The sequence below is a fragment of the Tachypleus tridentatus genome, chromosome 7, assembly GCF_004210375.1.
Source record: "Tachypleus tridentatus isolate NWPU-2018 chromosome 7, ASM421037v1, whole genome shotgun sequence".
Lineage (NCBI taxonomy): Eukaryota > Metazoa > Arthropoda > Merostomata > Xiphosura > Limulidae > Tachypleus > Tachypleus tridentatus.
The window spans coordinates 138862662-138885978 of record NC_134831.1 but is presented as its reverse complement, the minus strand read 5'-3'; the positions used below and the strand labels follow the sequence as shown (position 1 = coordinate 138885978).

Genomic DNA, 23317 nt, shown 5'->3' with positions numbered 1-23317 from the left:
GTTGAGCTACCGTAAGTCTTGTGATCTGGATCGGAGTCTACGAGATACCAAATAAAATAGGAGTAAAATTCACAAAAGTATTTCATACATAATCAGATATTTCAAGCTAGTCACTTTTTATAGCGTCTTAGCGTATCTAGTTTTAACAACACTTAAAAAAACATCTGTGACAGATGTTGGTTGATTTACAGGTTTAACATATACTGCTATAAAACATTTTGTGTGTATTATTATATTATGTAGAATCATTTGGTGTTGTGTAAACCTTAACAGATGAGATTAATCGAAATATAAACTATTAAATATTCTTACATGTGACAAAAATTTATACTGAAATGCCCCTCTTGTGTTATCTAGTGTTGTTTCTTAATTATGTTGTATAAAATGTTCACACTAAAAATAATATAATTCTCAGCCGTTGTTTTTTTTTTCTATAGTCTTACACTACTTTCTTAGAGTGAACTATAATTTTATATTATTTTACGAATCTAGTGAAACAGCTTTAAAGGTGTATTATCCGGTACGGGTTGTTTTGGAATGAACGTTTTAAATAATAAAATCTAAACAACAAAGCCAAAAAACGAAAAATACCATTCTTGTTAGCTGTTTCTTCCAAATCAAAAACATCCAAGATTTCTCTCTTATACACACTCAAATCAGCTTACGTAGGATTCATACGCTTGATTTCTTGATTTAGAAATACACTGATTAACGTCGCGGTGATTGACTTAGAAGCTTAGATCATTCACGTTATGTACGTGTTTAGCTTGAATATTTTGAATCTAAGATTGATGACAGCTTACAACCGGATCTTGAACTTAGCGTTTTGAGTAAGTGTGCTGTTTGACTTAAGAATCGAGCAGCATTAACTAGCATGCCTTGATCTGATGACTAAATCGGAATGGACGGTAACTGCCTGTTGTAAAAAAAAAAAAAAAAAAAAAAAACAAGTATAGAGAAAGAAGTTTCGAAAGTCTTCCGCCTTGAGATGGAAGACGAAAAGTGGAAAACTTTCCAAGTGTCGTCCTCTACACATGTCTTTGTTTCGTTTGTTTGTTTTTTAGAACAGATGGTTTCCGTCCATTCTAGTTTACTGGTAACGTACACTGCGTAAACTACCTATCAAAGTTAAACTGATCTGCGAAGCCTTTTATTGCAGGTCCAAACTCTAAGAGATCAAAACTCTCGTTCCATCAATAAATATGTTGACATCCATATGTTAATCTCCTCTGTTGTATTAAAGTTCTTTGGTTAGTCAGCGGTAAGTTAACAATTCACACTGCTAAAATATGATGTTCGATTCTTGCCGGTGGACAGAGTGCGCATAGACTTTTAGGTAACTTTGTGCTAGAACAAAGACCCCAACTGTCATATAACTGCTAACATCTAACCCTCTTTGTTTCCCACCATACTTCAAACAACAACTTAATATGTGCTAAATGGTTTTCTTTTTCAACACGTATATTAAAGTTCTTATCGAAATCTTGGCCCGGCATGGCCAGGTGGGCTAAGGCGTGCAACCCGTAATCTAAGGGTCGCAGCTTCGCATCCCCGTCGTACCAAACGTGCTCGTCTTTTCAGCCGTGGGGGCATTATAATGTGACGGTCAATCCCATTATAGGTTGGTAAATGAGCAGCCCAAGAGTTGGCGATGGGTGGTGATGACTAGCTGCCTTCCCTCTAGTCTTACATACACTGCTAAATTAGGGACGGCTAGCGCAGATAACCCTCGAGTAGCTTTGCGCGAAATTAAAAAACAAACAAACTTATCGGAACCTATTGTATGAAATCATTGAATCTAGATTGGATTTGAATTTTTATATAACTAATTTCAATATATCAACATAACTTCTTATACACAATTTATTGATGACGTACATTAGGCTTAGATGAATTATTGCAGACTCTTTTAACAAATTATTGATGTACTTCTTATTTAAAATTGAGGAATAAATCTCCCGCTGGGAGAGTAGAAAGTCTTCGGATTTACAACTTTAAAACCAGGGGTTCGTTTCCCCTCCGTGGACACAGCAGATAGCCTCATTTGGCTTTGCTATAAGAAAAACATACCCTCACACAAGAAATAAGATTTAAATATTTTCGTACAAGTGTATATATTGAAAACATCTTATTTGTGTTTGAGCATACGTCGTAACCCGTATTATGTCGGTTTTTCGTTTCCTGAAAATTAATTTAGAAAGTACTTGCTTATTTGTTACCAATTAAATGGATATTTCCATGTTTATTTTTTCCATTTCAAAGCTTCGCTCAAACATCTTTGTCTCTCTGTTTAACTTTGCTTATGTGGACTGGTTCCAACATTCTTCACTATGATGAAACTCGTTGAGACTGGAATTTAGTTTTATAAGAATAAAAAGTCACATGTAATTTAATGGTAATTTTGTTTTTATAGCATGATCATAATTACTCTAAGGACAACGTTCAACTCATATCCTGTTTTTCTTAGAAAGAAACTTATTTTCTTTAACGTGAAGATATATCTGATTCAACGTGGAAATGTTTTTTCTTACTGCACATGTTCACCTTAGTAGTTTAACCTGTAGCCAAAATACGAAAAAAAAATGCAAAAATATCACATTTTATTAATAACTCTATAATTTCCAAGATTACAAAGATGATTCCAGACATTTTATCTGAGTGCCATATATTGTTGTAATGACTTCTTAAGCTGCCTTACCGGATGGGTTAACGGTAAGTTTATGGACTTATAATGGTAAAATCAGGGGTTAAACTTCCTGCAGTGAACAGATAGTCCATTTTATTGCTTTGCGGGAAAATTATGTCATTAGTGATTCACTTTGTAACACAAATTATTCTGATTGGTAAGAGAAGGATTATTTATTTGGTTAAGGCAAAGCCACATTAAGTTATCTAATGTTCCATTTGGTAGGAAATATGGTTTAACGTAGTGCGTTCCATATAGAAAATAACAATGATATTTTCAATTGGCAGGTCGGATGATACTTCAGGAATACAAAATCCCTTACTCTGAAGTAAGAGAAATAGCCATTCACGTAGATAATGTTGTTATTAGTATATGAATGCCGTTTTCTCTCTCTACAATAATTGAATTACAACATTTAACTTGTAACTGAACAATATAGGAAAAACGTCTCTAATTTCAGCTTCAACTTTAACTCAACTGTGGAGAATTTTCAAGCAGCTTTCATTTAAAATTAACATAAAATCTTTCTTTCTTTCCAGTAAGAGCCTCAAACATAGAATTGTGTTTCATTTTGATTGCTGTTATTCAAGTAAAAATAACTTTATCGTGCGCAGACATATGTCCAGTCTCTTTCTTGTGTCCTAACCAGCCAAAGTCAAATTTCTTCTCTGCAATACATTATCCGGATTGTTTCCAGTTATCCTACGGTTTTTTCCGCTTTATTCAGAAAAAAAAAAATGCCATCAAATTATTTGAGAATATAAACTACTGTAAAAAGAGTAAATAAAGTAAATCTTTGATATAAATGTTAACGAAATAAGTGATTTTATCTATAAGAACGTTATAATAAATCTCAGTTCCTTTAATTATGCAGTGAGACATTGACTTTTATGAACTTATTATCATAGTATTATTTTTAAATAGGAACCATTCTATTTGAACATCCACATCTGCTTTTAATTGTTATGATATATAAACGTATAAAGTTACATTTTTAATTATTGAGATATATTTTATAACTGTTAAGATATATACTAAGCTATATTTTTCTTTCGTAGGTGACGCTTGCGTACAAAGGTCCATTTTAATGCATGATACACCTTCACCGTCACGTATGGTCCTCCTCCAAATATCTGTTTGACATTTATTTTCACACTGTAGTTTGTGATCTGGGTTTAATTGTTTACCTTTTTCTATGCGGTTGCTTTTGTTTTATTTGTCTGAAATTATGTATGTTGAAATAAGTGCAATCTGTTGCATAGATAAATATCGCTAATTTCCACAGCGGGCCCATTCCGAGTATGCTAACACCAAAATCTAAGTTACTGGTGACTACATGCATTTTATGGTTTTCGTTACCTAGATGTATTCAAATACATACGTCTTCCGTAACATCTCCTGGCATAAATCTCCTACTGATGGATCTTATTTCTCTCTTCCTACTACTCATGGTATCAACCAATTATGGAGTTGAGCTGGTGCAACTGGTAAATCTTTTCTTATCTCATACTCGACAAATCATACACCATGATACCCAGTCAAGGAAGTTTTCTGTGCGCTGAGTTTAAATCTGAGGAGAGAGAACCTTATCGACATTTCTGAGTCGGTATATGCAACGAGAAAGACGTCAAGAACTTTCACGGCACTGTTGAAAGCCTGAGTCCAGTATAGGTATTCTTCTAGGCCTGATAACTCTCTCTGAGTGTTGCCATTTGCCTCATTACTTAACTTATCTTCCAGGTAATGAGTTCTTTGGCTCAGATGTGAAGTTAAATTCAATAGCACAATGGTTCAGAAGAGCAAAAGTAAATACATTCATCTAGAGAAAACAGACGTTGCACAAAAACAATGAATATGGTAATAGCACTCTTGCATATCTACTCTGTGTTATTTTCTTATTCATTAATTTTTTAAAGGAATCAGTTAGGAAACTGCGGATAACTGGAAGCATGCTAAAATGTATACTGTATAAATTTAGCTTTCTCTGGCTTTGAATAAATTATATAATCAAACAAAAAGATTGGAAACAAGTGTTCATATAATAAAACAACCTTTCACACTTACAACAATCATAGTGTAATGGTGGTACTTTACAAGAGGAATACATTTAAGTTAATTTTAAGTTAAAGCTGTATTAAAGATCTCAACAGTAAGGTTAAGATAAAAATTTAAATCTGAAGTTGGAATTAGATCTTAGATTATAGAAGTTAATCCTAACAGTTCAGTTCCAAATTAAAAGTTGTAAGTAAGCTGTTCCAGACTGAAAAAATATAACATTATATGTTAACAACAATAACACCATTCTTCTCAAGACATAGATATCACCTGACTCACCAGTACACAGAATGTTCTTTATTTCTATACAAAATATGCTATGTTACAGCAATTTCTCCTACTGGAAAGTGTACATAATATCTTTGCTGACTGACCTAAATAAGTGAATAGTTAGAAAAAGAAACAACTTTGTGGCTGCTCCCTTGAGTGACTAGCTATGTTAAATACCGAATATATACAGATATATACAAATATATATATTAATTAAGGGCGTAGTGAATGCATGGTACGTCAGTACATTACGCTTGTTTACTGGTATCTGATACGATACGTACTAATCCTTAGATTCTATTGATAATGAAAATTTCTGTTAAAAATATGATGTTAGAATGAAACATAAGATGCGCTTTAGCTTTACCAAAAGTGAGTATCATAGAACACCACAAATGACCTCTATGTATGACTGCAACATTCTATTCATGCTCACAAAAATCATGTTCCAACAATTACGAAACATACTTGCTTTTATTAAATTACTAGAAACAGATAATTAAATGTAAAAAGTAATATAATCTACTGAAGTTGACAGTCTGGCCTGTTTTCTTCGCTTATTTAATGCATTAATGAAGCAATTTCACTTATTTATTTAAGACTAAAGTGAATCGATATCTTTATAAACATGTTACCCATCATTTCAGAAACACAAATGTGTGTTTGTTTGTTTTGTACATTGTCCTACCATATGAATATGAGAACCTTCGAAACTAGTGGTCTTGTTAGAAATATTAATAAATACTTCCACAACATCTATGTACATAATTCTATTGAACATGCACACTTTAGAAAGTGGAAAAGGCAAAGTTACTATGTAATGATGGATCTGTTCATGTTCATTGTTGTGCTTATGTTGTACTGTAGATTAAAGTCATCAGTGTCCACTCATGTAGTACTGCCCATTTTATTATGCCAGGTCACCTTATATGAATATATGAATGAAAATATACAGTTTATCAGATTTACCCCTATTCGTTCGTCTCACTAAAACAAAAACAATACAAAGAAACTTAAAGATAAGATATTTACCACCATTGACTATTAGTAACCAGTTGTCTGTTAGCCCTACTTCCACTGATACTTCTAAAAACGAAAGTTATTTTTACTATGTTTACAGTTGTTTTACATTAGTGTTTTGATTTGTTCTTTTTACTTTGAACTATTTTTACTTTTTGTCTCTTGATTACATACCCTTCCTTATATCTGTAAAAGTAATGTGCTTACAGAAGTAATGTGCTTACAGCTTTCCTTTCTAATGATACAAAGCTTGCTTAAATGTTTTATTTTTCTCAAGATATATATATGTACACATACATCAACTTTCCAACGTGTTATGCCATACTGCAAATATTACAGTTACACTGCCCTGTGTATACAGTTTCAAGTAATTTTAACTTTTTTATTCTTTCTTTATATACATTGCCAGCAGTTTCGTTATATATATACATTTTTATAAGGACGTATTTGTTTGCCAATAGTGTTTAACAACTGAATTTTTTAATATTATCACATATTCTATAGTAAACAACTAGAATTCTAGAGTTTTGCACAAATTTCATAGATAACATTTCATAAGATACTTAATTTTACTATATATTGTTATTTTGATTATAAAAGTACAAAAAACATCATTTTCTTCCCACATACACATAATAATTAGCCACCAAACTGATATTGTTAGACGAAGAAATAAAAATGTTTCAAAGATCAAATTTGGTATATGTCAACGTTTGTTTGACATCTGATATTATCACAATGGCACAATAGTATGTATAAACAAAGCAGTGTGAAACTAGAATTTATAAATTATTTTCATTGTTTGTTTGTTTTTGATTTCGCGCAAAGTTTCTCAAGGGCTATCTGCGCTAGCCGTCCAGAATTTAGCAGTGTAAGACTAGAGAGAAGGCAGCTGGTCATTACCACCCACCGCCAACTCTTGGGCTACTCTTTTACTAACAAATAGAGGGTATGACCGTCACGTTATAACGCCCTCCCGGCTGAATGGGCGAGCATGTTTGGTGCGACCGGAATTCGAACCCGCGACCCTCAGATTACGAGTCGAACGCCTTAACCCACCTGGCCATGCCGGGCCCGATTATTTTTATTGCACTGATAATACAATCATGGCAGCTTTTTCAATACATCGAAAAACTCACAAAGTTCAGGAATAATGTGATTTACATTATATAATCACACGGTATTTTCCAATACAATTGTTATTGATGGCTTAAGAACTTACAACATTGCATTTTGGTTCAATTCCTGGGGTGCGTTTAGCACAGGTAGCTTATTTTGTAATTTATTAATACGAAACAATTATTATTTTAATACTAGTCGCACAACTATGAAAAATGAAGAAATTTCTGCTCCATCTGAACTTTATAAATGTCAGTGTTGTTTTTGATAATTTTAATCGATCATCAAAAGGATAAAGCTCGTATGTACAATATGCGTCGTTTGAGCTGTGTCCATCGAGGGGAATCGAACCTCGGATGTTAGAAAGTCCAAAGATTTATCGATGTTCCATCAAGGTACTGTTTGAATACCACAAAATTGCATAATATATATGAGGTACTCTAGAGGAATATGCTAAGGCAATTTCGTTTTTTATCAGAACCTTATAATACATTGAATTGTACTATAACTAAATTACACACCAGAGGGCGTTATAACTTAACAATATATGATAATATAAATGGAAGGCCGGTTTTCGATTAACCTCACAAATAAGTGATAAGTTGCTACTCTACAGATGAAATAATAATCGTCGTTTCAAGCAGTTGTTTGTTTTATTACGTAAGAAAAATAAAGTAACAAACACCGCCGATCTCATTTGCCGACGAACAGACAAAAATAAGATTCAAACGTTTTGAGTCAGTCATCCTTGAACGACGTTTCTAGCAAACTGTACTTGTATATATATCATATTCTATTACTAATCCGTTTCTTCAAGATGTGAAACTCTTTGCTTGGGTTGCTGATGATAGAGTTTTGGTTTCATAGCGATGGCTATTATCTCCAGAGGTAAATCTCCACTTGCTTAAAATCATCCCACCAAACTGCATAAGAGTTTGCAATTGATTTTGTGCACGTCAAATGTAGTAACGCTTGATAAAATGTTGTCATTCAGAGTTTAATTTATTAATTAATTAACTTGGTATTTGTGTATTTATCCTTCTCCCAAATTATTCGTCTATTTAATTGTTTAAAAATCTAAAAATCATACACTAAAAAGTTTATATATATATTATCTAACTGTTGTTTGTTATAACAAAGCTACCTCGAACACCCCTGAGCTTAGCATTGTAAATCCGTAGAATTACCGCTGTTCCGTCGGAGGACTATTCTATGTATCTTGTGTTAATTTCCAACTTATTCTTTTTTGTCTTTCGATGAATAACTTTTCCGTCGCAAGCCAGTGTCGTCAGCGTAAATATCTTTTACATCAACGGTTTGGTATGTCAATTACTTTACGTTCCAAAATATTGGTGTGAAATTTACATCTCCGTGAAAGTCGGTGCTTCTAGATCACACAGCAGTACATAAAATCTGATGTTATTACTTCACGTTCCTGTCACCAGAGCGTTTGAAAAGAGCGACACCACAAATCCATCGCTGTTCTTCTATCGAAGTAATCTCCAACCCATTGATAACAAGATCCCCTCTTTCCTCACACGAGATCCTTGACTTGGAACCACAACCATCTAGGATTATATTTTCCATCATGTTTTCAGTTCATATTACGATATTCTTTCTGGTCTTGACTTATATATAGATTCACAGATTTGAGATTGTACCCAACTTCGAAGTACGAAATATTTAGTTCAGAGGTTTACGAGTAGAGGCCAGTCATATCAACCTCAGTACCTTGGCATAAGAATGACTTGCAGAGGAGGCCTGGATATCTAATTTAGGTCAGTGACGTCCAGTGACTGTAGGAACTGTAAAATAAGCTTTTCAGTTCTGCGGACTTCATATTGCAGGCAGTCCTAGCTTCAGTTTTAAATGATCAAAAAAGCAGTATAATATAAGCCTGAGAACTGATAGAAGGAATTGTTTCTTTCAGCGCATAAAAAAGCACTAAAATCATGGGAGCTGACAGAACGTACTTTAATTTTGAAAGCTTCAAATATGGTAGGAATGTGGGAAATGTCATACCACCATTCTTGAAGTACCTAGAAAGAAATATGGGCATGTCGCTGCATAACATGAAACCCTCTTTTCTTTGTATTACGAAATAATTAGACGTAACACGATTGGCTTTCGTAGAATACGACTTGCGGGATTTAAGTTTGAAACATAAAACTGCACGAAAGAGAAATAGTGAGACGTCATTCTCTTAAATGTATCGTTTACTTCAATGCAAATACTGCCTACCTACTAAATAGGTGAAATACTATTCGCATGGCCAAGTGGTTATGTTACTTGACTCGTTATCTGAGGGTCCCTGGTTTGAATCCTCGTCACACTACAATCTCGCACTTTCAGCCGTGAGGGCGCTATATGTGATGGCCAATCTACTATTCGTTAGTAAAAGAGTAGCCCAAGAGTTGAAGTGGATGGTGATGACTAGCTGCCTTCCCTCTAGTCTTACACCGCTAAATTAGGGACGGCTAGCACAGATAGCCCTCGAGTAGCTTTGTGCGAAATTCGAAAACAAACAAACTAGTCTAACACTGCTAAACCAGGACCACTAGCGCAGATAGCCCTCGTGTAGCTCTGCGTGAAATTCAAAACAAACAAATAAACCAAACCAAATACCGTTCACATTACTATTCACTAGTTTATTTTTCATGACAAACGAAATTTAAGGTGCTGTGTAATGCATTCATACAAGTCTGATAGTTAACTGTTTTTCTGATAGTTAACTGTGTTTTGATTTAATGAAAATATATTGTTATTAGGCACAATTTAATGACAAAATGCATTGTGAACAATATTAGACAGATTCAACTTTAATGTTTCAAACGGGTTAGTTAACCGCTTAACTCATACTTAAATTTCAAGTATATTAGCTTGTTCCCAGACATATCGATATCTGTATATACAGAGAAAAGACAAATCTGATTCAGTCCTTTAAATGTGCGCTATTCGAGCAACTTCTTGTTATCCAGTTTTACTTCTGTCGTAAACAAACATTGTAGCTTCTTGGTATTTTTGCTGCAATGGTTCAAGATATTCAATACGTTTTGCTTAAGACTTCTACTCAGACTTACTGTGCTTATATCAACTTCTGTACAAGTGCGCTTGTCTGAAAACCAAGCATTAATTCATTTCTTTATGATTATGATAACTGAAAAATTACACATATACATTTCAGTTAACAGAAATATAAATCAGTTATTTTCTTCAAACTGTGAATTGTCTGACTTGATTTATATGATTTTTACATCCATTATTTACATTGATTTAAATTATGTAAACAGATGCGTCATCTATTAAGATGGATAGTTGATAATTGTATGTGTAAACTAGTACATCTCACTAGTGGAGCAATGGTATGTCTTGATACCTAGAAACTAGGTTTCGATACCCGTGGTAGACAGAGTACAGATGGCCCATTTTACAGCTTTGTACTTAACTGCAAATAAACAAAGATAAACAGATGCATTAGTTATTAGTGTTATATGTTTCTCGACCGGTTTTTATTGAAGGTTTCAACTTATTGAGACAAAGAAGTGATCTTTATTTGTCTTAATAATGTCTACTTCGCCATGATAAATATCCGACAACTACTGGGGCCCTAAATTCTTATATTGTACATATATCTTACTTAGATAATTATTCGATAAAACGTAGTAATCTGTGTATCCCAGTGACTTCTCTTGATATTATTTTAACGATATGGAAATTTAGTAGCAGGTTTAAAGGTTTTTTTATGAATTTGTCTTTGATATATTTCACCTTTTGAGATTAAGATGCAGTAGCTACTGATTTGCTCCCCAGTGGCACAGTGGTATGTCTGCGGACTTACACACTAAAAACCGGGTTTCGATACCCGTGGTGGGCAGAGCACAGATTATCCATTGTGTAGCTTTGTGCTTAATTCAAAACAAACAAAAGCTAGTGATTTCTATGTTTCTTTTTTGTCTGTTTATTTTTGAACTTCGCGCAAAGCTACACGAGGGCTATCTGGGCTAGCCGTCCCTAATTTAGCAGTGTAAGAGTAACGAGAAGGCAGCTAGTCATTACTACCCACCGCCAACTCTTGGGCTACTCTTTTACCAACGAATAATGGGATTGACCGTCACATTATAATGCTCCCATGGCTGAAATGGTGAGCATGTTTGCTGTGGCGGGGATTCGAACTCAAGACCTCCATTACATTAACTTACATCGGGATAGTTATAGAATATGATAGCGTGTTTGATGAGACGGGGAACTATGTTTTACTTCAAATTTATCGTGACACTGTTTTACTTAACTTATCATAATAAGATATGATAACTATTCATTTTTAGGTTTTTCTACAAGTTTGTCATCATAATTTTTATTTGACTTGTGTTGTGCTATGAAACTATAATTTCGTTCGGGAAGGTAAAACTATGTTTAAGAACTCCCATGCAAGTGGTTAGCTAATCCCTTGTCAGAAAGGATTTCCTTCTCAGTGGGTAAAATTATTGGTATAATAATGTGGTGAGCCGATTGGGCTTAGATTAGTTTAACAACACGATGAAATCATAAGCGTAAAGGCGGGAACGTCGATAAGGTGCAGTAATTACATTAATATTGGAATTGTTTTCAAAATTCGCTAAATTACCAGTACTGCTAGTGATCAGTTTTAATCGCAGATAATTAATCTTATCGATTTTAGTTAGCTGATCATAAAATTTTTGTTAAATGTATTAATAAAGTTTTCTATATCTAATCGATAATGCTACACTCTCCGTAAATTGATTTTGGTAAAGGATTATAATATTTGGAGAAAATTGTTTTGATTTCTTATGAAAAAGATATACTATTTCAAAACATTTTGACGGACGTAAACATGAAAATAAATCTCTAAAACTTGATTTTTTAAATATATAAGTGCAAAAAGAAGCAGGTTAATTTATAAGAGTATGTCAATAGTACCATGGTAACGAGTCAACAGGATAAAAGAATTATAACTGGTTCTGCAGGCTTGTCAGACATACAGTCAACGGTAAATGATTTTACTCTTATAACATATGTCAGTGATTTTTTTTCTTTGCTTTAAAGCGTATACGGCCAACGACAGCTGATTTTAATCTTAGAAGATGTAGACAGTGATTTTTCTCTTAATTAGAATGTATATAGTCAACAATAGCTGATTTTACTCTCACAACATATAAGACTGATTTTTCTTTACTTTGAGACAGTTTGTGAATGGTAGTTGTTAGTCCTCTATAGGTCACATATTTTTTATTCACATTATAACAAGTAGGCTGAACACTTCTGGCTGATTATGTTTTGTAAATACTGGATATAAAACATTGCATCCTTTATTTCTTTATATTAAGTAACAGTAATTGATTGTGGCCGTCTAGCTTTAAATAGTAATTCCGTTCTGTTTCGCCTTATATACGTGCATTCCTAGATACTTTATAACTGAACCTAGAACATCGGTTCTTATGTAATATGACTAACCACAGCAACAACTACAATTCATTTTTATGCTCAGAAGCAATATAGCAATTAAAAGGTAAAGATACCTAGCGACCTTCATACTTAATTAATCAAACTTTCGGTAATAAATCGAATACTAAACGCAACGTACGTCACTTCTAATAGTTGTAGAAAGAGACTACATTTTGTTCATATCCTACTGCTATCATGTTTTCATTATACTTTAGAATAAATTAATGAACTGCAATTTTACGCGGCTTTTTAGAATAATTTCCACATCCATTTAACTCAATAACCCTAACTATAGCAAGTTTATCTTCCAGTCGGAAGGTTTGATTGACAACTTGTTAATATTAACTTCCGATCAAAGCAAGCTGTCTGCTTAGAGTGAAATAAACAATCAATTTCATAATGAGAATAGCTCATTAAGTTTACTTTTCTTACGTTATTAGTTTATTGTTTCTCACGAACTCCTGTCAGTTAGAAAATTTAGGGCCTAGGATTAAGTATTGAGTTAACGATGCTAAACAATCTTAATAATAAAAGTCTAATACTAAAATTACATATATTAAACATTTTATCCAAAAATGTTAATGAGGAAAACAATGATGCTACTAATAGAGGATAATAAAAATATTATGTACTATATTATTTATCAAGTAGTTACAAGACCTTAATAATACGTATTAAAACATTTTCGCTTTCTGGAAACGCTCATGATTAGCTTATATATACTCAATACACACAATACTTCACTCACTTGATATGCATATAATATATACAAATTGAAGCTCAAAAGAATTGTACAACTATATCTTAAAATGAACAAGCTTTTAGTGTATCTTTATTTTTATATTTTATTAACCTGTTCAGTGCCGTAGACGAAATAACTCGTCCAAGCCGATCGGTAACCCAGTGCCACAGACGAGTTAATTCGTTCTCAATAATACCTAACTATAACACAAGATGTCAGCACCATACATGTATTTAACCTACTTACAAATTGTTTGACTTTCGATCCAAAATGGCGTCACGAAAAAGTTACAAAATCAAGAAGCATTAGAGTTGTATTGTAGCAACTGAAATACTTAGCAGTCAACAGGTTAAACGCACATTTGCAAGAAAGAGAGTTTCTATGGAAACAAATACGTGATTAATCGTTTCTTCAGCATGTCTCAGTTCAATAGCTTTCGTCTCGTATTTCTTCACCATTCTTTAGTTTCTAGACGTTCTATCACTCTCCAGTGTGTATTCAATTTCATTGATCCTGGGTTCGAGTATCTATCACACAATCCGCATCTGTAATCTGCACGACTGTTGTTAATCTGTGAATAAAATATTAGTTAACATTAAACTAAGCTCAAGTGAAACATCAATAATTTTTAGGGTTAATAGTACGTAGAGTATTACACACTTTTTTAGAATTAACGTAAAAGTATCAGTATTAACCAGTTTTAGAACAATTTCTGGATTTCAAAATGGAGGAACGAGCAAAGTGTCTATCCATTTTGGATTAATGATTTCAGGAAACTTTAAGTTGGCTTTATAATTAATGTAGAAAAAGTGGCGGTTCGTTTCAAAACAAAGGTACTCGAAAAGCAAAAGTTAAAGTACATGAGAAAATTCAGACATTTTTATAAGAAGAATGAATGAAAATTGTTGACAGTTTTGTAATTGAAATAACAGAGAAGTATTAAGTAAGAAACCATAGATGCTTATTTAAAGCTGTGTTTTAACTAACATTAGGCTTTTTTAATGGGAAAAGAGCTTATTTTTAATATCTAAGGCAATGTTCTTTTATAAGACAGTTGTTTTTGTTTTTCTTGGTTTGAAGAGTTATTATTTTTATACTCTTTGTGTTTGGCGGCATTTTCAAGTGTAATATATCCTAACGGCATTTATTTACTGTGTAGTAAGTTAAATATTAATATATATCAATAAATCTTGAAAACATTTTGTGTAGTCAATACATCTTTTTAATAAAAGAGTCGTAATGCTATATCGCATTTGTAATGTAATAATTACATTTGAAATTCTTAGATTCGTAATACATCTAATGGGTATTTGGGAACTAACGGGCAGCTGACAGTCCACATTGAATGGTTGGAATCGTTACTTCTGTTTGGCGCCATCTACCATAAATATGATGATCTCTGTCGAATTCATGGCCACCAAATGAGGTAAGATAAGATTTACTTAAAAATAGAATAAAGATTAATTAAAAAAACTCTTCAAAAATATTTGAACAGTTAGAAATACCTGTAATAGAAAAGTATATTTGTAAAATTCCCTTTTAATTTCAAAATTGTGAAACTTATATATTTTGCTACAATGGTGTTGAACCCTAAAACAACAGAGAGAACAAGTCTACAGTTGTCACATAATCTTTCAAACTTTTAAAAAACAGTAAAATCTAAGGCATGCCGGATTATGTTTTATATTGTATCTTATTTGTGACATAGTTTACTAGCCCAGCTAATAAATAACTAAAACGGTCCAAATGACTCAACTTATTTTTATTGTATTTGATTTGTTCTATAGATTCGGAAATATGATTAGTACTCACACTTGCACCCGGCACGACCTGGTGGTTAAGGCACTCGACTTGTAATCCGAGGGTCGCGGGTTCGAGCCCCAGTTACACCAAACATGTTCGCCCTTTCAGTCGTGGGAACGTTACAATGTGACGGTCAATTCCACTATTCGTTGGTGAAAGAGTTGACAGTGGGTGATACTGACTAGCTGCTTTCCCTCTACTCTTACACTGCTAAATTAGGGACGGTGACGGCAGATAGCTCTCCTGTACATTTGCTCGAAATTCAAAACAAACCAAACTATTCACACTTATAGGTTGTGCCAAAATAGCAGAGTTGTCCCATTGAATAGTTTGTTTACTTCTACCAGCATGATCAATCGAACCTATTAATAAAACTAAACAGATCAATCAAAAAGGAAAAAAACTTATTTGGCACAACCTATGAGTATTAATGTTAATAATATCAGCGAATTGGTTTAAACAATCAAATATAATAAAAATTATTTTAAAGTATTAAGTAGCAATGAAATATTAAAGGGACAAACTGTTAATAGATCCCGTAAGGTAACGTCTTATGTAAATGTGATCACGAGATTTTTATATAATGCCTATACAAGTTTTAACCTTTCTAAAACATTGCACTCGTGATAATAAAGTAAGACTTTGGAAGACAGAATGAATAGGACTGTAACCAGTCTCAAATTTTTATTTGTATAAGAAAATTTTTGAGTAAATGTTTTAAAGTAGTTTAAAATTAGAAACGTTATAATTTTTAACTAATTATTATGTACCATTATATGACGGTTTCTTTTAACAACTGTGTTATTTAAAATTTCCGCAAGCGTCGTTTTAACTTTATTAAAACTACTGTTTTAACTACTGTTAAAATAAAATAAGATAAACTCTTAACCTGTTCAGTGCCGTAGACGAGATAACTCGTCCAAGCCGATCGGTATCACAGTGCCACGGACGAGTTAATTCGTTCTCAATAATACCTAATTTCAACGATAGATGTAAGCACCATACATGCATTTGACCTACTTTCAAATGTTTCACTTTCGATCCAAAAAACGCACCAGAAAATTCATATCTATTGTTAGCCATAAACAGTCAAATTAAGAAATAATTTTCTTACTGCAATAACAGTTAAACTGAATATATACCCGTTTTCAGCTATAAACCAAACCATTAGAATCCTTCTTATTTGAAACAGAGATCTGTTTACATCTGTTATTATACCATTACATAAAATCTAGTCATTCTTAAACTGGAAAAAGTAAAACCATCTCTCTGTGTTTTTCATATTTAATCCTCGATATGCCAACAGTATCTTAAACAATATAATGTAAATGGATATTGAAAACTCCTCTAGTCTCTTACAGTGTACCAGCTGTAAATGAATATTGAAACTCCTCTACTCTCTAACAGTGTACCAGCTGTAAATGAATATTGAAAACTCTTCTACTCTCTAACAGTGTACCAGCTAAGATAAGCTCCCAAGATCAAGTTATGTAGGTAAAAGAATCTAATCAATATCACCCAAGTCAATTACATAATATATTTCAAGAATATGTAATGCAAGACCAAAATTATGCAAATAGTGGAATGGCTTCTAATTATAGAGGTTAGCTACGAAGAATCATCAAACAGCCGCAGACCAACTGGTGATTGTCACAGATGACGAGGTTAGATATCTAGGGGTGCAAATATTTCTTTAAATGGCTCATAAGCACAGAGAAGAGACAATCATGAGTGAAACTAGAGCACCCACAAGTAATTCTAAATTATCTCCCTGCTGCCTAATTAGTCAAAGGCTAACGGAGTAAACCGAAAACAAGCAGGCGGAAGGCAACGAGAAACCATTGTTTTAAATTGAAAAAAAAAATTATCTAGAACACAGCAGGTAGCTTTGTTACAAAATAAACTCAAATCCCATTTTTCTGAAAACGTAATTCAATAATAAAGTAAAACACGAACCTAACAATATGAAGGATTTGTTAAACGTTCTGAAATCTTCAAAATCCCATTTTCAGTAATCTAAAAGTGCAGAATAAACACAATTGTAATTATAACAGAAATGTGATATAATTTCCAATAAATAAGAAGTAAATAAAAATATGAATGTTAATATTTCGGTAAAGAGAAAATAAAAAGTATATAGCACAAATGTATAATGTTTTTTTGTTAGAAGTTCATTATCGCACTTGGCTGTTGGAGACAGAAATCGGACTCCTTATTTCTATATTATGCTGGTAAATAGCGGGGCTAAGAGGACGTTTATAGATATGATCATATGCTTGTACTTTAATGTGACGTTTCGTTTTACCAATATGAGAGGTCTTACAATTGTTTGTTTTTGAGTTTCGCACAAAGCTACTCGAGGGCTATCTGCGCTAGTCGTCCCTCATTTTGCAGTGTAAGTGGGAAGGCAGTTAGTCGTTACCACCCACCGCCAACTCTGGGGCTACTCTTTTACAAACACATAGTGGGATTAACTTTAACATTATAAATCCCCACAGCTAAAAGTGGCGAGCATGTTTAGTGCGAGGGGATTCGAACCCGCAATCCTGAAATTACGAGTCGAGCGCCTTAACCACCTGGCCATGCCGGGCTTCTACACGTTTTTGACTTATTTTAAATCTATTTCGATTTTACTATTTCAACTGCATACTTTTATTTTCTGTTTTTTATATTCAAATTTTTTACTTCGTATGCATTATACCTATTTCTATTGCAATTAACATTATGCTTTTTGTGTACTGAAGATGGAATCCTGGAAATATTTAATATTATTAATATTATGTTGTGATTTATTATTAAATATTGAAAGTCTTTAATATAATGTACTCAACATTTTTTTTTGTACAAACTCTACATGTTCATAAGGTCTGTATATGTACTTGCTCATAATGAGTTTGTGTGTGTTTCTTATAGCAAAGCCACATCGGGCTATCTGATGTATCCATCGAGGGGAATCGAACCCCTGATTTTATTGTTGTAAATCCGAATACTTGCCGCTGTCCCAGTGGGGGACCTCGAAATCAGATTTAAAATGAATCATAAATATTTTCCTCTCGCAACTTAAAATTAACACCAAACAGTCATGGTTAAGATAATGTGGTTTATATTTTATCTGACCATGCACATCTCATGTTACACCCAAATAGTATGCTATTTTTACGTCATCTTATTAAAAAATATACACTTAATGTACTACAGAATTGTTTCTCTTCTGGTTTCTGTATATGATAATCATATTTATTACTGTTCGACGAAAGTAAGTTCACTTTATCGTATAGTTACTTCTAGTAAACCCTTAATCCGTTAAAATCTTATTATTGAGTAAAACCACATAAAGTACTAATTTATTTTTATTATTTTAGGCGGGAGATTGGAGCTCTCCAGACAGAAAATAACAGTTTGGAACGTGAGCTTTTTATTTACCAAAAAGCAATATCATTTGCAAATTCCCGTGGTCACCCTACGGAAGATTTGCCTGACGATTATTATTCGGGTAACGATGGTTGCCTGGATCGCAGTCTATCAGAAGGACAAAGTTTGTCTGAAACGGAGTACGCCTGAAGCAGAAAGGAAACACACACTGATCGGCACCTATGTTCACGAACCCAGCACCACGGTCCTCGTCCCCTCCCACCATCCCCCAAGTGCCTACATCTACCAAAAATCACACGAAACTCGAGAGGTTTCTTTTGCTGTTCCGGATCGCATGTTCCAGGCAAACTTAGATGTCGTCTATGCGGTCACACATACAAAAATAAATTCTTTCTTATGGAAGCTATGGATATTTGTATTTAAAGAGAAGACGTCTGAGTAGTTAGAATCATATTTCTAAGTTCCAAATCTTAAGGATTTTACTTTTTTTTTATTTCATATTGCTTATTAAGTAATCAAAAAATGGTGTGAAAGTCTACAATTTTTTTTATATTTTTATTGAGGATACCAGTAAATTATTTTCATATTAAATAGGTAACTACACAAAATTGATTTGACATTGAAAACAAGGTAATAATCTTTTATTTAATTGCGTGAGACTTGAACTAACTCGTGTTTTCTTAGATTCTTTGTTGTTAATTAATTCGTGCATGCCCAGTTTGAAATAGAAACATTAAAAATGTACTTTTGGAAGTGGAATTTTAACTCATTTTGCACATTGTTAAAGGTTTGAATAGTATATAGCTCTAATCAGATTACATCGTGATTGTTTTAAGTATATCTATAATAAAGAAGGATACACCTCGTGTTCTAATGTAGTGCATAAACAGAACTTAATGTTAAGCTTCTCGAAAACATAATTATCATTTCTTAGCTTAGCCATATCAAAGTTCCTATTTCCAAATTAGATATTTACAAATCTACAATTACCAATTCTTTTGCCATCAAGGTAGAGGACAGCAATTTAAAAACTTTAAGAAGTGGGTAATTCAACAGAAAAACAATTTATTTAAATTGTTCACCAATATGTGTTTGTTTGAAGTTAAGCACAAAGATATACAAAGAACTATCTGTGTTTTGCCAACCATGGGTATCGAAACCCTGTTCAAGCATTACAAGTCCGCTTATATACCACTGTGTCAATCGAAAGTTTGTTAACGATTCGATTACAAAAAGCATCAAAATAAGCCATAGGTTATGCAAGCTTCCTTTTCTGAAATTTGCAATTTCCTTCTGAACAGAAGAAGCGCCAAATACCTACGTTCCTCGAAGACAACCATTCATTATCCCTGACCTGATTACTATTGGTAGGTAAAAGAATTGGCGGTAGGTAGTTATGACTAGCCTCTTTTCAGCTAGTCATTCTCTATTAAATTAGGGACGGCTAGCCCAGATAGCTTTCGTGTAGATTTATGCGAAATTTATCAAAAACTAAACCAAAACTTGATTTGATAAATAAAAACATATACTCTTAGTGAGAATGAAAATCAGCAGGCCAAAGATAAAAATCATGTCGTTTGTTTGTGAGAGTGGGGGAAGCGGGTGTGGACCAATGCTAGGGTACGCTGGACTTTGAACCCAATAATTCGCGGTCATATAAAAGTAGTCCAAAAGATGGAAGAAGGTAGTGCTGTCTAGGTGCCTTCTCTGTAGCCCATCGTTTCAAAATTAGGAGCAGTTATGTGTACAAATAACCTTTAGGGACAGCTATGTGTGCAAAAAACATTTAGGGACGGTTATATGTGCAAATAACCTTTAGGGACTATTATATATTCAAATAACCTTTTTGTGTAGATTTGCGAGAAAAACCCGAAATATACAAACAAACATCGTTTTATAGTGAATATGATGTATCCATCCTTCTTTCATTCGTCCTTTCTAGTTCCACAGAACGTTTTGTTACAACGTGAATTATGTACTTACACCTACTACATCTCAAACTTCATTGTATCTCAAGACAAAAAAAATTAAAAAAACTTTTCTTATAGACTAATTTTGCATTTCATTCCCATAAATACGTGCTCCAGTTGAAGCAACCATACAAAATTTAGTGAATATTAAAAGTGACTGTCAGTTCCAAAAATGCTTAATTCATTATTTTCTTTTTATCAGAGAGTTTTTGCAGTACGTATATTTATCGATTACGTTCAATTTGCATATTATTTGATATCAATCTAAACGTAAGGTTTAATCATTTGGATAAGATACATCTGGTAATCTAGCTTTTAAGATGTACTGGAACTTATGTGACGTGTTACCATCATTCCAAAATCTCTGGCAAAGTAACCTTTGTTTGTTTTGAATTTTCGCGCAAAATTACAAGAGGGCTATCTGCGTTAGCTGTTCCTAGTTTAGAAGTTTAAGACTAAAGAGTAGCTAACTAGTCCTCACCACCCACCGCCAACTCTTGGTCTACTCTTTTACCAACGAATAGTGAGATTGACCGTCACATTGTAACGCCCCCACGCCTGAAAGAGTGAGCATGTTTTAGTGGAAAGGGGAATCGAACCAGCGACCCTCAGATTACGAATTGAGCATCTTAAACACCTGACCACGCCGGGCCAAATAACCTTTGAAAACTGTAATGAATGTTTCGTCCAAAATAAAGACAAGCATAATGTATATTCTAAAAATATCTGGATTGTGAGCCGAGTAAGCGTTTGTAGTTTTAACATATGATTCAACTCAGTCTTCAAATCTCATCTGATTTGGATTTTTTTTAACTGGTAAAATTTTAAACAAAGTTTGTGTAATATATGATTACTGGCGTTTGATCTAATCCATTTCGTTCTTCACGTACTTTGTTTATAAATAGAAACTATAGCGCCATCTATTATGCGATAGTAAACTTTTTCAGTTAGGCTTAAGTTTCAGGTGTATCCTTCTTTTCTAAGTTTTATACTTAAATACAAGGGTAATATCTATGTTCTTTAATGCTACAAGTTTTAGTGTAACACTGCGTTATTTAGTTTTTGATATCATTATACACAGATGACCAATATGTCTTTGACGAACACTTACCTTTTTTGTGCAATATCAAATGCTGAAACTTTATAGGAGTTCAAAAGCTATTTTTAATTCTAATTTTTCTTCATCTATCAGTCCGTAATATTGCAAGCTAAAAATATCTATGCAACTTTAGGTTATTTATGTTTATGATATACGAGGTCTGTTCAAAAAATACGCAGACTGACGTCATAAAACAAAATGTACTTTATTTAGAAGTTACAGGTCTGGGACCCCTTCAAAGTACTCTTCTCCCCAACGCACACACTTATCCCAACGGTGTTTCCACTTGTTGAAACAGTCCTGGTACGCTTCTTTTGTAATGTCCTCCCGCTCCTTCGTCGCATTTGCCTTAATCTCTGGAATCGTCTCAAATCTTCTTCCTTTCAAGGGTCTTTTGAGTTTGGGGAACAAGAAAAATCGCAAGGAGCAAGGTCAGGTGAGTAGGGGGTGGGGTGGGGAAGAACAGTGATCGAGTGTTTGGCCAAAAACTCACGAGTTCTGAGGGCTGAATTTCGCAGCAACGCGGTGCATCTTCAATTTTTCGGTCAAAATTTCGTAACAAGATCCAACTGATATCCCACACTCTTCAGCAAGCTCCCTGACAGTCAGACGTCGATTTGCCCGCACCAGGGTGTTGATTTTGTCGACGTGTGGGTTGTCAGTTGACATGGAAGGACGTCCAGGACGCTCATCATCTTCAATGGACTGTCGACCATCCTTACAACGTTCATGCCACTTGAAACATGCCGTACGCTTCATAGCAACATCACCGTAAGCCGTGTTAAGCATAGCAAAAGTTTCAGTCGCAGATTTTCCAAGTTTAACACAAAATTTTACAGCAAGTCGTTGGTCCTTCAGGTCATTCATTCTGAAATCCGCCAAACGAAAAAATCGCACTTCGCTTAAAACCGCGTAGCTAATACACAAATAAAGATATCTGCAATCGGGAAATAGCGTCGTAATCAGCTGATCTGTATGAACCTAGCGACACCAAGCGGATTCCCCTGAAACCAACTGGAGCCGCGCAATTCAAACAGTTCGCGTATTTTTTGAACAGTCCTCGTACATATATATTAATAAAACAGAAAAATTGTTATTGATAACTATTCGTGAAAGCTAATAGATATTTTAAATAATACAAACGAGTTTTCCTTTCAGTTGAGTTACATGACAACTAAATGTATTTTTCAAATACTTCTTAAAATTTTGGTCAGATTTATGAATCAACTATTAGTATCAGAGCATGTATTATAATGTTTTATTTACATTTGATACTGATTAGAAATGTGTAAATTTTGTCTTTATCATGTTTTTCAAAATTCTAATTTTTGACTTTTCTCGTTATTTGTAGAATCACAGTTGTTTAAAAAACAACTGTGTTTTATTTTGTAGTATTTCTATTCTAGTAACATACTTAAAACAGTTAAATCACTAAATTGTTGTAATGTAACATCATGTTTTTAAAAAATCATAATTTTTAACATGAATTCAAAACTCTAATCGATCCTCTTTGTCTGAAACTAAAATGAACACTTTCATGCAGGAAGCTCTACAGAAATATATATCACTATTTATATATGCATCATTAGTATCTTTAATCACCTTCTTTTTAAGTTCCAGAAGATAGGCTCTTGTTAATTGAAGCACCTCTGTTAAAGTGCGAGTTTCGCACGCGCTGTTTGAGTTTCCAATGCTTTGTGTTTCCCATACTCGAATAA

At 33.5% G+C, this 23317-nt stretch overlaps 1 protein-coding gene across 2 annotated transcripts in view; it reads left to right on the top strand.

Annotated features, from left to right (window-relative positions):
• The window catches only part of LOC143256717 (uncharacterized), a 140689-nt gene extending 117868 nt beyond the window's left edge, over window positions 1-22821 (top strand). For both annotated transcript variants that reach the window (XM_076514324.1, XM_076514326.1), the window contains 2 exons: window positions 14642-14781; window positions 18521-22821. In XM_076514324.1, the coding sequence (XP_076370439.1) occupies window positions 14642-14781; window positions 18521-18719 (339 nt within the window). In that variant the 3' untranslated portion in view covers window positions 18720-22821. The remainder of the gene's footprint in view (window positions 1-14641; window positions 14782-18520) is intronic.
• Window positions 22822-23317: the final 496 nt, after the last annotated feature.